We start from the raw sequence: 17250 nt of genomic DNA, 5'->3' as shown, positions 1-17250 counted from the left end.
TATATATATATATATATATATATATATGTATGTATGTTTGTTTCAATAAAACATATATATTTTTTCTATTGTTAACCCTTTCATGCTTGTATTCATATGCCGGATATAAACAAATTTACAAATTCTGATATTGTATCTACCATTTTATTGCATCTTTAAAGAGAGTTATTCTTTGTTACCATCGTTCCCTATGCCATTATCCCATCCAACAAAAGACCAATAACCAGCACTGAATGTATCTGCTATGTATTGTTTATAAATATGGGAGATGAGATAAATAAGATGTAAACAGTTCGATATATTTGTTTGCAAAATAGAAATAATAAATTAACCAGAACTGATGCTCCAGCATACACACATTAATGACTTACAATTGTAATGATCTAGGCTGATCACCCTGTTCAAGCGCTTTTTAGGATATTTGTCTAGCAATTTAAAGGAAGTGCAATAATAATTTAATTCGTTTCCCTGTGTGATAAGAAATGTAGGAACAATTTCACATTTAGATAATTTTCATATAAAATTTGTTCTCATACCCTGTTTGATAAAAGTGTAGATTAAAATACAAAGATATCTGCTCCAGGTAATGTTCATGGTAGGCAACTGGGACTATGCAAACAAAACAATTGCAATTAATATTGTAGAACAAAAATAAAGTAAAAATATAAAATAAGGGAATTACTTGATTTAAAGGTAGAAAAAAATAAGAATGTCATCGATGTTCCCTACACATATGGTTGTCCATTACAAATGTGTCAACTTGGGTGCTTCCTGAATTCTTCCCTGAGAACTATGATGAGAAGATAATTCTGTATATGTAGGGTGGGTGTCACAAGGTCCATGGTGGTGACTAGTGTTCATGGTTCCTGGTCCATTGTAGTCCATGTTGGAGGAGGAATGAGTCAGATGAGATAGACCAAACATGGAGGGCCCTGAATTAGTCATGGATTCCACATAATTGCTCCCTACATAGACGGGGCTTCCCTGTACATGAGGATTCCCATAACCACCACTGCCTTGGAGTGGATGAGTGTCGTATTCTGGGGTGACAGCAGCAGTTCCTGTGTATCTCTTCTGATGAGGGGGGCAGCTGTTATGATGAGGGCTGGGGTATGGAACAGGCACACCGTAGGAGTTTGGATGGGGTTTATTAAACGCTGGGGGAGACTGAGGCTCATAAGGGACACTGTTTACTAGAGAATGCATAGAGTTCAGATACCCTCCAACAACTGGTGGTGGTACAGGGCTCCTGCAGGGTGAGGGGCCACCCGATGAGGTCATCATGGATTTCCCTTTCTGATCCTTTTTGTATTTCATACGTCGATTTTGGAACCAGATCTTTATTTGCCTCTCTGTGAGGTTGAGCAAGTTTGCCATCTCCACCCTTCTAGGCCTACACAGGTATCTGTTGAAATGGAACTCCTTTTCCAGTTCTACCAGCTGGGCGCTTGTATAAGCGGTGCGGGCTCTTTTGGAAGAAGATTGCCCGGGGGGACTTTTGTCACCAGCACAGCTCTCACCTGCAAGGACCATCAAATAAATCATGAGAACACATACTTACAACGAGTGCAATGATTACCCACAGAGAAGAACCCAAAATATGGAAAGCTACTAGTTCTAACATAGTAATCACAACGGTGTATTCACTTAAACAACAAATCTTTCAAATATGTTAATGTTCCTGTCAGTTATATATTTTTCTGTTTAAACGGAGTACATACAAGGGTTTTCACCCAGCTTTCCTAGGCTTCTGAACGGCAAGACTGCCTACAAACGTTTATATTTTATATACGTTTTGAAAACTAAGCAGCCCTGTCATGCATATGGAATGGGATATTTCCTACCAATCCATAAATAGCCAGCTATGCCATTCAGGAACCAGGGAAAGCTGTGTGGGAGATGTAATATTGGAAAAAATAGATACGATTTTTAACTGTTATTATTACTTTTTGTATGTTAATATCATGTAAACGTTCTCTTGCTATTATACCCGGTACAGAAAACAATTTAACACAGTAAAAAAAATAAAAAATAATAACCTCACATATATATGTTTTCTAATATGATTATTAATGTTGTTGTTGTTGTTGTTGTTATAATAATATTATTATTATTATTAGTGTAATGTAATGTGTTGAATAATAATATTACAAATAATAATAATATTATTCCTGTTTTCTGCTAAGTGTAATGCTGCATGAAGCTTCTCTCCCTCCTTGGCTTACTGTTGTGTTAAAAGACCACATGGTAGCTGCTGTGTGTGAATAATGGCTCCAGTCCCTACCCACTGCTATGTATCAGGGCAACCCAAGAAGCCAGATGGTAATGATAACCGAGCAGGTCTGCCAAGTTGGTTTGATGTTATGGTTACAGACACAACATGATGCATTCAAATGATGTTGTGTAATATAGAAAGAAACAAAAAATCTTCCTAGCTGGAAACACTTGCAACAAACCTTCAATATTCACAACATAATCCAACCTAAGAGCTATACAAGTAAGGAAGTGGGTGAACTCTAGGTCTATACATCTACAAAACACAATTAACCCTACAGTCCCCATATAACATGGGCATTGAAAAGAACAGATTTCTCGCGATGTCACTCCGAAGAAGGACGTGATTAGGAAACGTTGGCTATGCAGGGAGTCAAAAAGAAAGGCTAGTGCGCATGTGCACAGGAAGTAACCAGGAGCAGAGGGGAAGGAGGAGGGGGTAAGGGGCAGACGAGAACATGGGAATAAAAAGGGATTCATTGCAGCCTACAATTTTTAGGCATTTTCAATATTCTACAAATCTCCAAACTCAATATATTACTTAACTTCAAAGACTTGTGTGTATTCTGTATTCTGTATTCTGCAGTCAAGAAATGAACTGAGCTGTCGGGAAATCATCATACAGGAGCACTCAATAAATTACAGAATTACTGCTCCTCCATATTAGATGGAATCTAATTATAGCCAAAAATTGTATCAAAAAATTAATTGTCATTAGTACAGCTGCTGTATATCTGACAGCAGAGTGTTGTCTCTATCTCAGCTCTGGTCACAGTGCCTGGGAATTTCATGACTTCATTGAGTAGTGCAGGGTGTAAAAGTTACAAATCTTCAGCTTCCCCATTAAAACTTTGATCTACGCTGAAATATCTTACTGAGTGGAACAAGTGAATTGAAGGGATTTTTTTTTTTTCTAAGCAGTGGGTCGAGTTCAGTTAAAGTTATTTTATTTTATGATGATGATGATGATGATGATGATGACTATTATTATTATTATTAGTAGTAGTAGTAGTAGTAGTAGTAGTAGTAGTAGTAGTAGTAGTAGTAGTGGATGAATACCACAAGTTTTGTACTTCTAATTATTACTCCTAAACTGATATATTGTCTAAATGGATCCATGTGAGGTGGATAATAATACTACTGAATAAAACTCTAGAATCAATTGAATCTATAAATAATAATATTTTAATAATAATAATTGCACATTTCAAGCCTCCTAAATATTATAACACTGTTAAGGCCTAATGTATCATCCCCCTAGACATTAAAAAACATTTTTAATAAGGTCTACTTTAATTTTATATATATATATATATATATATATATATATATATATATTTTTTTTTTTTTTTATATATATATATATATATATATATATATATATATACACGACATATTATAAACATACCATTATACCATATTATATTACTTCAGGCCATATTGGTGGATCTCTGGATTGTCCAAAAGAGAGAGAGAGAGAGAGAGAGAGAGAGAGAGAGAGAGAGAGAGAGAGAGAGAGAGAGAGTAGTGAAAGAGATAGAGAAAGAGGGAAAGAGTAAGAAGTCGTCATTACATTACACCGGAACTCAATACTTTTCAAACTAGGCCATCATTTCTCCTCAAGTCCAATACGGGACCATTTTTTTTTAGCGTTTAACCCTATCAGTGCCACACTAAGAAAGTTAGCTAAAGCTTTCATGGAACCTGTGCACTAGGTGTGACTAGTAGAAATGTGGCGACATTACCTGAGCTGGAGTTTCCTCCTCCTCCTGCTGCTGCTGCCGCTGTTGCTGCTGCCTTCTGCTTAGTGTTCTGCCGAGATTCCTTCATCCAGGGGAAGATTTGCTTAGACATGGTGGGTGAAGAGATACTGGTGGCCTTGGTGGTGGAGGCTGTGGCTGTATTATTGGCATGTTGTTCAGGTGGAGATACAGAGGGTGGTGTAGACTGCTGCTGATCTTGACTTGATTGACTATTGATGGCTCTCATACAACTCTCATTGATGTCATTGGCCTTGTGATGTGGCACTGTACCTCCAGGTGACTGCAGAGAGCAGGCAGGTCGATGATAGTCACTTTCCAAGGGATATTGCTGCTGACTTGCATTATAAGTGTAACCATTTGCTCCTGGGTAGGGATATCCACCATAGATCGCAGAGCTGTCGTAATAGGTCGCTTTTTGCATTTCGTTGTTTCCCAATATTTATTTCACAAACTGACAGGGTCCTGACACCCGTAAAGAATAACATTGGCACCCTTGGTCACGTGGTGCTTCTCCTCCAATGGCCTCTGTGGTCAGACCTGTGGTGGAAAAGAAGCAAGTTACAGTCAGGAGATGGGAGAGATCCATCTTACTTACAATAGCTAAGTGACATGAAAGCCAGCAAGGAAAAAGTGCTCAGCAATATTGAGAAGTGTGTATTAAGATGATAGGGCTCCTCACTAACGTCCAACTAATTCACACTCACCCAGAAATTACACTTCAATACAGTGTGAATGACTACATCATAGGTCACAGTGTGCACAGCCCTCCCCTACCCACCAATGCACACATACACAATTACATATGTAATCCTGCTCTCTGCCCTGGACACACATATACAAGTTCATATGTAATCCTGCTGCTTACTGCAGGAGACACACACACAGATATATTTACATATGTCAGAGAATTGGAAAAGCATATTGATAGATAGATAGATAGATAGATAGATAGATAGATAGATAGATAGATAGATAGATAGATAGATAGATAGATAGATAGATAGATAGATAGATAGATAGATAGATAGATAGATAGATAGATAGATAGATAGATAGATACTGTAGATGTGTTCATTTGCCTTATTTGTGAAAAGCATAGTCAATCTGTTGTTTTCACATATACATAACGAATGCACTAAAGTACATGAGCAAATATCACTTTCGTATTCTATAAAAAATATGTTTTTCTGCACAGAACCCATCCATAACATACAGATACACACAAATCTAATATAGACTACACTCACCCGCTCTTATGTAGCTCAACTGCCCCTTTATATCTGATATATCTCATGTTGGAACGATAACCTTAGCTCTAGGGCCGCATTTTAAATCACTAGTTATTGTTCACACAGGGCACAGTAAACATTCTTTTTATCAAAGAACAGATATCGCCTAGGCCTACAAAACAATATTTTAGCTGCAAAGCACAATCAGCACCTTACAAATATATAGACTTTATTAGGTATACATTATATTATGAATGATAATATAATAGACAGTATGAATAATAGTAATATGAATAATAATTGAAATTGTATGAATAATAATAATATATGAATAATAAAATAATTTTGGTTGGGCTGAATACAGAATATTGGATCATTTTCACGCATTTTGTGTTGAATTGCTATAAAAGTATCAACTTGTAACCCTTGTTGATACAACATTGGGCACAATACGATACAATCTCTGGATTTTAAATTACTTTTAACGTATCAATTAAATGTAGCAACAGATTGGTTAGCATGGAGATTTCCACGAAGGACATATATTACTATTGTAACATATATTACTATTGTAAGGGCCATGATCTATAATGTGGCAGCAGAACTATATGGACAATGACTTCAATAAGATAAGAATTTTAATAAACAAACAACATAAAAAGTCAGTTGGCAATGTGATTAGTCCTCACATGAAATGTACACAATTCTACCTGTTAAAACATGATGGATCTGAAAAAACACCAGGAACCAGAAAGACCAGCAGCGTTCATCTCCATGACCACGGCATGAACTTTCTGTGCAGCCCCTAACGATAATAGGTTCTGTCTTTGCAACTGCTCTGTAATTTGATGTATGGGGGTCATTTGGCTAGCGAGAGAGTAGATGATGGAAACACAAGCCATAAAATAGTTCTAGGATCCTGTCTATCTTTTGTTGAATCTTCATGTTTACCTATCTCCAAATAACTATTTAAACTAAAGCTACAACACAAAAGCAAAGCATTAAAATTGCCCTAGAAAGACAAACATCACGTTATATATATATAAAAAGCTACATTTCTGACGTTCCCAAAATTGTGAGATTATAATATATATATATATATATATATATATATATATATATATATATATATATATATATATATATATATATATATATATATATATATATATATAAAATATATAAAATCCTTGTTTGGATTATAATAGAATCCAATGATGTCCATAATGTGTTCTGCTATAAAGTAAGACTTTGTATAACATTTTGCATTGTTACATTCTTTAGGAAATTGTTATCACGGAGGTTACCTAAAGGTTCAATATTTTATTAAACTGATGCCTCCATTGCCTTGAATTGATCAGCCATTACCGCTGCTACAAGCTTTTCAGACCTCCCAAGGCCAATTAAATATTTTATATGAAATATATGTAAGAAAAAAAACAATAACAACAATGAAATGAAATGCCACATGTTGTTGGTGCTTTTATTAACTCCTAAAATCCTGCCAAAGAACTGGAATGTAAATCATGTAAGCTTCTTTAAGGTGGCAGAACAATAATATTTCATTGTTTAGAAAGTCAACAACCGATATTAAAAACCACTGGACCGATGCTATCAAATGTGTAATCACCTCATAAGAAACATCCAGGGTAGTGATTTATGCTATATTGCTGAATTTCTCCAATTTCATTATAACTGTAAATTTTATATTTTAAAACTTCAAAAAAATATCTGTTGTAATCATGATCAGGCAATGTTGAGGATGATCAATATTAAAGTTCTCTGTTCTACTGCATGGGGATGGAATATAAAATGTTTAGGGGATTAATAACAAAAGAAATAAGTAATCTCTGAGATTCAGTGGTCAGATATGGCAAGAAACTATGGAGACGAGAAAAGAGCCTGTATTAGCAAACTACACGTATCAGTCATTTCTTGAAAGGAAGCTTGAGCTTGTGAACTCTTCTTGAACCGAGATTTAAGACTATGGTCATAAATCACTGGGACATAAACTCCACCATTCACAAGTGATAGAGGATTTCTGGCCGTCTTACCTTGGATTCTGACGACTGATGCAGAACACAACAGACTTGTCCTCCAGTTCGGGCTCCAGAACCAGCAGATCTGGGTCCCCCCCCCACCACCCTTCTTATGTCCTGGGCATCATGAAGGGGGCAAGGATAGTACCAGCAGCACCTCTCCTGCTCTATCACCTACAAGCACCAGGATGAGGACAGCCTTCAGGAAACCTCAACAAGAAATGTCTGCCAAAAAACTGGACAACCCCTAAGGTTACATATGGGCGACCCCGGTCACCAAGATAAGAGCTATCAACTCACAGGGCTCTCCAAGTGTAGTTCCACAGACACAAAATGGTATGTTTCTTACTAATATTGCCTGCTGAATGATGCTGGATTCCAGGGAGAATATTCATCTGGGAACAGGGATGTGAGGGGGGAGAAAAAAAAAGGAGAAAGACATTTAAAGTCTAGGGAGATGGGGTAGACATGGAAAGAAAAATAAAATAACATGAAAAAATGGAGGGAGGAGTATCCAGGACCCTGTGAAAGGAGGCGGCACTGTGGTTCTGGAAAATTATGCTAATGAAGAACACAGCCTCGGTGCAATATGGGATCTACTGCTCTTTCATTAATTCTGAAATTTATCTCACAATGTATCTCTAAAACAACTAGGAGCTGAGCTTCACCCTGAATATTCAGTCACAAATAAACTATAATATAGGAATATTACATGGGAAATACATAGATGCCGGTTCACTTGTATCCAGTCCAATCTGGTGGTAAACTATTAAAGAGTTACATAAATATCAAATTCATATGAAATCCATGCAGAAAGCCTGTGATATATGAATAAAGATTTGTACATTTATTTGGAATATACATATAGAAATATGATTCTTTTCCAGGCATGATCCTTTAAATAGAAGTCTTACTATTTTTTAGTAGGGATTAACGAGCCTTGAGGTTCTTCTGAGAAATGATTTGGCCAAAACCAGGTGTTAAAAATACAAGATGAATGTTTCAGACTATTGTGACGAAGAATAATACACAGAAGGCATAGGATAAGGCATAGACATAAAGGACTATAAGACCGGGTGGCCTCTTCTGCATACCAATGTTTTTTGTCATTTATGGGCAGACAAGATTTATTACACCATGCACCATGGCTGTAAACGGGGCATTAAAACCTAGAAACACTTGCTCCTCATGGCATATTGCAATGGCAGCACATGAAAGGAGGCAGCGTAGGAGGAGATGGGTGGAAGAAATCCACTACTAGGCATTTCCATTGAATCTAATGCTCGGTGTTATCTGGTGAAAGCCACTTTGGTCAATCATTCACCCCACTACGTCTTAAATTGCTGATCTGAGCTACTTTTTATTTCAGTGCTGCGGGGATAATAACACTACAAGCCCAAGCCTGGACACCCTACACCTTGTTCCTAATGTATTCCAGACTGGAGCGCACATGAATCAGCTAAATCATTCTTAACCCAAAACATCAAGACGATAAATAGGAATAGAACCCATGATTATTATGTGAATCTTTATATCCATAGCAGGAAGATTCGCCTTATATCAGGTACAGTCTTCTGTGTTGTAAATCCCTTCTGTTATTATAATAGTGTTACTCTATAAAGTGATGCTTGATGATTGTCTGCAGAGATTGATGACATCTGGTTGAATGTTGCAATGCATATATTTATTTAGTGCTATTCGTCTCCAATTTAGATGAACAGATGCCTGTAAAATGTTATGTGCACAATAAAATCTTACTAACCAGTGCGCCTGGCTTTATTGTATACTGTGCGTAAAAATATGGCAATCACCATTATAATATGGTCATCAATACAGCTATAGCTATCTATGAAGCCAATATAATACTTAAAATCCATCCGTAATGGCTGGAGATGATATAAAGTGCAAATAATGCCACAAAAATTGCTGTATATTTTTTTTATTTTTTTTTTACACAATTATGTATTTGCAGGAGAGTATTGTGTATACAGGAGAGTATTGCGATTCATCCATTTTTTATTATTTTTGTGAAAAGATAAAATGCGTGAAATGAGCAGTATGAATAGAACTATCTATTTAGGTATCATAAGGGACAGCTCATGGACCGTCGATAAAGCAACAAAAATACAATAATACATTTTATATATACATATCTTGAAATTCTATATATTTTTCTCTATAGCTATAATGGATAAAACGAAGTAGGAAGGATATTGTATGTGTACATATCAATATATATATATATATATATATATATATATATATATATATATACACACATATATATGTTTCCTATAAACGGCCACTGTATGAGGGGCATAATTGTAAAGCATTTTGAGACGTCATCTTATCAAGCTCCTCTGCCCCAATTCACTAGCTACATAAATCAAATCTCAACACTGTGACCTTTCCTCTAGCGCCACTCATTAGTGCATGTACTTAATATCTTCACTCTCCCTATGTATTTATATGTTGCTTTGTACAAATTGTAACATGCCAATACTCATATCTATAGGATATGAAAAATAAGCACTCCAGACCCCAGCTGATTGTAGCCTCTTAGATTATAAAAGGCACTGTGAAGTATCCAGATAGGTTATCACAATCCAGGGCGCTAGTCGTATATATTAAATGTGACATTACAAAATAGTAAAAAAAAAAGAAGCTATTTCCAAATAAAATGACCAATAGAAACCATAAGAGAAACTCAAACAACCAACCACAGCCACAAATCATCACAAAAATAAACAGCAATTGACTGAAACTACAGCAGCACCATCACCCCTATATTTATGATCACAGTTGGCAGAGTAAAGAGCTTTGGATTTTTATTGTATGCTCTTTATCTGATGATGACTGGCCGCTCAGTTCTTTCAAGAAACAACAAACACGAATAGATTAAAACAAGTGTAGACTCAATACAGTCAACATAGACCAGCATCGTGATCATTCAACTATCCACATACATGATGCACGCAGTACTAGGATGTTACAAGCCATTTCTGAAGATGTGAGGAAATACGTAGAACATGGAGATGAATAATCGCTCACACCCTACTAAAGCCTACTACTGACCTTTGCCTTGGTCAACAATAACTCACACCATTCATGAACAATCAACGGATATACCTTAAAATAAGATCCATCCTTTTAGCCCTATGAGTTTTCCAATGGGCTATCCTTGATGGTAGGATCAGGGCTGATTACAATAAGGAGAACCTCTTGGGGTGAGAATGAGAAAAACTGGAATCGCATAATCACAGGGGAAGACTGGCTGGATCTCAGCTCCAAATGCTACAAAATGTTTTGTAATGCTCACGTGGTTCTACGTCAAATTAAATCCTTTAATTTCAAATAGGGAATTGTGAAAGAACCAGACCTTCTAGATCTAGTATCTCCAAACATCACCTATTACATAAACCCAAGAAGTCACAAACCTACAACACCAATCCTCCAACCCCTATCTATAGTATTCCTAATCTGCTCTGAAAATGTTCCACAGGCAGAAATCTTGACTTGTAGACCCCAAACTTACTACAATATGTACTATAGGTAGTTAACTTACAGAGAACACTTACACTAATAGATGAGTCCACGCACTGGAAGCCTTGTTGACTGATTACCAAGCTCAGCACATATGAGCCATTACAGGCCCATTGAGGGGAGCTTGCTATACTCCCACACATGACACATGTCCCACAGTAGAAACTAAAAGACCTTTAATTACCTGACAAATGCAAAACTGGTCTCTCCTTCAAGTAGTTTTTTTGTTCACACTATCATGTATGTGCTTGAATGTTATAGTGAGATGGCTCTGAAATGTCTTGAGTCTTCAGAGAGACTCTTGCACAATGCTCGCTTACGCAATTCCTATACCAATAGTTGGCTGACCATAAAATTATAGGGTTTCTCTTATGATCAACTTCTACTCTCTTGGCTGTTCACTTTGCCTAACTGAAATACTATTCCTATGTATATGTGTATATACATATATATATATATATATATATATATATATACACACACACACACACACACACACACACACACACACACACGCACAGATGAGATTGATAGATAGATAGATTAGATAGATAGATAGATAGATAGATAGATAGATAGATAGATAGATAGATAGATAGATAGATAGATAGATAGATAGATAGATAGATAGATAGATAGATAGATAGATGGATAGATGCAATATATGTGACATGAGAATACTCAGAAATCCACATTGCGCCCATGAAAGCGAACAAAACAGATTTTCTGGCCCAGGCGTGTCATATTGGAGCTAGTTAATGAATATCTTGAATATAATGGACCAGAGAACAAAAAAAGTCTCATAGCAGGAAAGGGCCACCGAATTAATGGATAATTGGTCAGTTGTTGAGAACCTCAGCAGAGACAAAGATGAGTGGCTAAGCTTTCCCTGGACCCGATCATGTGAAAAACACTTTAGCATTGGATGTTACATGAAAGGGGAGACAATCTTTCTGTTTGGAGTTGGAGATGGCTTTAGTGTCTGTGAAATATACACCAGTTCACCTCATATATCTCTCTGTCTTCCAGAAATCGAAGATGGAGGCAGGTTTACTGGAATCGGCTGGAGATAAATCAATGTTCCTGGATGGACTCACAGTGGATAATATTAATTCTGCTTACTTTGGGGAATTTTTGGATTGAGACTTGGCTTCAGTGTCCTGCACAGTTTATAAAGTTACTTGCAGCATTCAGGACTGAGGGTGGTGACAACCTATTAATCGATTATACTATTCTGATCATTGTGTATTTATACATAGAGGTTTGTACCCGAGTCACTGCTGAAGGTAATACATTCTGCCATCAAAACTATAGATTTAAGAAAGATTGACGTTATTTTTCTTTACAGACAGAAGTGCAAATCCGTGCAAGCCTACTGAGCACGAGGTTGACCACGCCACACTACACAATGGGCTCTTTCTGTGATTATGGTCTTTAATGGAGAAGGTAGTGGGAGAAATGTAGAGGCGTGAGAGGGATGCGATTGCAGTTTTACATTGTGCTAATAAATATTCAATGCTGAATATGTGACTGTATGAAAACATTAATAATTATACATATCGATAGATTAGATAGATAGATCGATAGATGATAGATAGATAGATAGATAGATAGATAGATAGATAGATAGATAGATAGATAGATAGATAGATAGATAGATAGATAGATAGATAGATAGATATGAGATAGATAGATAATAGATAGATAGATAGATAGATAGATAGATAGATAGATAGATAGATAGATAGATAGATAGATAGATAGATAGATAGATAGATAGATAGATAGATAGATAGATAGATAGATAGATAGATAGATGATAGATATGAGATAGATAGATAGATAGATAGATAGATAGATAGATAGATAGATAGATAGATAGATAGATAGATAGATAGATAGATAGATAGATAGATAGATAGATAGATATGAGATAGATAGATAGATAGATATGAGATAGATAGATAGATAATAGATAGATAGATAGAGAGATAGATAGATAGATAGATAGATAGATAGATAGATAGATAGATAGATAGATAGATAGATAGATAGATAGATAGATAGATAGATAGATAGATAGATAGATAGATAGATAGATATGAGATAGATAGATAGATAGATAGATAGATAGATAGATAGATAGATAGATAGATAGATAGATAGATAGATAGATAGATAGATGATAGATAGATAGATAGATAGATAGATAGATAGATAGATAGATAGATAGATAGATAGATAGAGAGAGAGAGAGAGAGAGAGAGAGAGAGAGATAGATAGATAGATAGATAGATAGATAGATAGATAGATAGATAGATAGATATAGATAGATAGATTAAATTTAAACAGCACATTGTGATATAACAACGTTTTATATATGGTTTTACATAGGACTCTGGGAGCACAAAACTGAGGGAAATTACAGATTCGGCACACCTACATCTGTATATTGCAGAAATGCACTCTCTGCTGGCACCCTCTTTAGTAGAAGTTTCAAGTAGAAACTTCTGTTTATCTATCTATCTATCTATCTATCTATCTATCTATCTATCTATCTATCTATCTATCTATCTATCTATCATCTATCTATCTATCTATCTATCTATCTATCTATCTATCTATCTATCTATCTATCTATCTATCTATCTATCTATCTATCTATCTCTTACTATTTTACTCTCTGATAATGCAAAAGATTAACCTGCTGTCCTTCGTGAAATCCATGGTAACAAATTGTGAATTCATCATATATTTGGCCAAATAATAAACTTAGGTCTGCATTTATCAGATTATAGTGATACTAATGCACATATACTGAAGAAATAAAACTTCAACATTTTGAAGCGAGCGGAGTATAATTTAGGAAATATATGACTTCATTCTAAGTTTCTTTAAATTTATAGCTCATGATTAGTGGGTCAGGTGTGAACAAAGCAAATCAATAAACATGTCAGCGGGGGCACTTACTGCTGCGTGTGAAGGCGATTTTATTGCTGGTTTAAATATCATTAAGAAAAGAAAACAACACATTTGGGTAGTAAAAGTACGAATGCAAAAATGTGTTTCTTAAAGCAAAATGACATCACATGGACTTGGTCCGTGCATAATATAGTCAAATGTGCAGTAAATGGCTTTAAGTTGAGCTTTGTCCCAAACAAACTAACATCATGCAAATGTTATATTTCCCAGAACAGAGAAAACACATCTGCACTGAGCAGCTTCAGGAAACTTCCTATTTGGATGTCAACTTGAGAATGGCAAATAAATCATCAAGCTGAACCCTTTGTCCTGTTGAATAGCTGAAGAAAAAGCTTCACATGCCCAATGACTCCTTAAATATAATTATTTTTATTTGGCTACCTACAAAGATTATGATAGATAGATAGATAGATAGATAGATAGATAGATAGATAGATAGATAGATAGATAGATAGATAGATAGATAGATAGATAGATAGATAGATAGATAGATAGATAGATACTTCCCACAAACGTAAATAATCAGATTATATATTATTACAAAAAATAGGACTAGATTACATATGTTCTCAGAATGAGATTTTAGTATGATAATCACTTCTTCTTCAGCCCTGCAGCCATGTTAAACATATTGTTACTTTTTGTCCAGATGAACATATACTGCTTTATACAGACATAACCTTACAGGAATAGCCTGATTTTCATCAAAGAAGAAGCTAGTGTACTTTAAAGGCTAATTTCAACATTTTCTCTGCATGAAATTGTATTTGAAAGTGGAAATAAGTATACACAAATGTATTCCTACTATATACTATATCTCTTTAAGGCCCAGTTACACGGGACAAGGGTCTGACGAACCTCCTCTCTCGCTATCTATCTATCTATCTATCTATCTATCTATCTATCTATCTATCTATCTATCTATCTATCTATCTATCTATCTATCTATCTATCTATCTATCTATCTATCTATCTATCTATCCGTATTTTACATATACAATATAATATGTATGTGTTTATCCACCTCCCCAATATTTATGTATCTATTAATCTATTAATCTACATATTTTTCTATCTTTCCATGTTGTGTTACAGACCATTGTTTCACTGAAGGTAGGAAGCTGGAAAAAAAATCAAGCGAAAACATGGTAGAAATTATCCATAATCACCAAACTTGACTGAGTTTTAAATAAAAGCAATGGAACGTTTGTTGTATGTTCTTCAGAATTCAGGCAAGAAATGTGCGCAATTATGCACTAAACAACAGACCTGTGGAGGTTTTGGCGCAACTGAGGCGCATTGCTTTTCACAATCTCCACTGCAAGGACAACATGGAATAAGTTTATATTGACAACAGCCAATAATTTGTACGGTTATAAAAGTTCAATGCGATATCTGCAATAAAACTCGTTTAACTGAAATGACACTGTCATAATTCTCTCCCTATGGCTTTCTGCTATTCTATTGCTTTAATTTCATACATAAAACGTTCAGATCAATGAGACGTGAAGATGGATTGGGTTGAGTTGCTGCCTCAGTGCTAGTATGGTCTTCTACAAGGGGACTTGACTCACAGATATGCAAATATACCGTCGTAGGCGATCATGACCCTAACTAAAGTACATGTCCACAATATGCTACTATCAAGAAATGTGTAATCTCGAACAACAGACCCCCAAAGTATATGAAATATTAATACTCTAGGGTTGGTTCAATTTATCTTGGACGCCGGACAGGTGCATCAACTAGTTGTGTCCGGCTTAAGCAAAAAAAAAACAAAAAAACAGCTGGCCGGATACATGTGAACCCAATGTAAAGTATATTGGCTTTATTTAACTCATATCACCATAGATCTAAATGGAATCTTCCTTTATTGGTATGAAAGAGTAAATGACGCCCATAAATGACCATGCACAATCCACATACACAATCTTGACCATGCGCAATCCACCAAAATCCACAATCCGGATTCTATAAAGTGGACTGTAGCAAGCAGTGTACATAAAATAATAGCAAACAGCTCCTAGAAACTTCTCATACGCACTAGATTTGGAAATACCGACTGTATGCACGATACCTTGCACACGGAATGAATTGTAAATATAGCAGTCTGTAGGTTACCATCTGTTGCTTAAATACATGTCCCAGCCAGTTACAGTTCGATGGAGCATACTGGGACCTGTAGGTTCAGAGCAACTGAGGATCCACATGTTTATCTGTACGGTATTGCAACATCCTATAACAACACAATGTTTTTGGTTCTAGTTACTGCATACACTTTCCATGCCATATCCAAGAAGCAGATTATAGATTACAGTATCCAGACTGTCACCACATGAACTCTACATTAACACCAAACGATGAGTCCTATTGACATAATTACATGACTTTAATTTAAGATCTTATCTCCACATGAAGAAAAGAGCAAAGCAAAGCCTCACCAATGAGTTATCAAAGAGTCCATGTTATTACTCATCAACACTGTAGCTCCTTATAGAAGGTAGAGCCAGCCTCAGCTCATTTGAGTATGTATACTTTCCCTTGAAGTTGACTGATTGGTTGGCTATTAGAATCCTTGCTGTTGATTGGTGGGAATATATATCAGATATCCCCAGTATGGAGGAGCTACATGTGAGGTGTAATGTGAGAGCAATGGTTTTCATGTGTTGTAAACTGTATGTGTGGGGCGCATTGCTGGCAATATTTACATACTTGTGTTCAAGTGATCCAGTTATGAAAGGATCTATGTGGAGAGGTAGGGCGGAGCAAGCTTATGATTTAACTACATGGTTTGATGCCATATATTTCTTAATACAATAAGAGAAACTGAAAGAAGAGACCCAGGGAGAAACAGGAAAATGTTACAGGGACAAAGAGATAGATTGTATATTTGACAGGAAAAGGGGGATATACTAGAAAATGGATGGACTTAGAATATAAAAGGAAAGAGAGATAGAGGATTCAGAAAGGAAAGAGAATTGAAAAAGTGGTACAATGGTAGAGAGATAGAAAAAACTCACGTCACAGATAAAGTGGAAAGAGACACAGAATGGGGAGTGATAGGGTTGGAGTGAAAAGAAAAATAAAGAATAAGACTTTGGGAAAAATGAAATAGAAAGGTGGATAGTGGAAGAAGGGAGAGATACCTAAAATAGAGCTAAAGAGAGAAAGAAACAGGTGAAAATAAATAGATGGATGGATTGATGGATAGATATAGATAGATAGATAGATAGATAGATAGATAGATAGATAGATAGATAGATAGATAGATAGATAGATAGATAGATAGATAGATAGATAGATAGATAGATAGATAATAGTGAATATAAGAGATAAAAAGACAAAGAGAGGTGGAAGACAGTAAAACAGGCGACAACTAGAGGAGAAAGACAACTAGAGAGAATGATTGGGAGATAATGG

At 35.7% G+C, this 17250-nt stretch overlaps 1 protein-coding gene across 2 annotated transcripts in view; it reads right to left on the bottom strand.

The window, feature by feature from the left end:
* Nucleotides 1-153: 153 nt before the first annotated feature.
* The window catches only part of HOXA3 (homeobox A3), a 19546-nt gene continuing 2449 nt past the window's right edge, over nucleotides 154-17250 (bottom strand). Inside the window, exons 2-3 of one of the 2 annotated variants that reach the window (XM_075828641.1) lie at nucleotides 4020-4574; nucleotides 154-1520 (exon numbers count right to left, since the gene is read on the bottom strand). In XM_075828641.1, the coding sequence (XP_075684756.1) occupies nucleotides 745-1520; nucleotides 4020-4458 (1215 nt within the window). In that variant the 5' untranslated portion in view covers nucleotides 4459-4574 and the 3' untranslated portion in view covers nucleotides 154-744. Of the gene's footprint in view, nucleotides 1521-4019; nucleotides 4607-17250 lie in introns of those variants that run through there. The other variant, XM_075828642.1, reaches the window with a different exon arrangement.

This window comes from Rhinoderma darwinii, chromosome 5, assembly GCF_050947455.1.
Source record: "Rhinoderma darwinii isolate aRhiDar2 chromosome 5, aRhiDar2.hap1, whole genome shotgun sequence".
NCBI lineage: Eukaryota > Metazoa > Chordata > Amphibia > Anura > Rhinodermatidae > Rhinoderma > Rhinoderma darwinii.
This window is presented reverse-complemented; position numbering and strand designations above follow the sequence as displayed.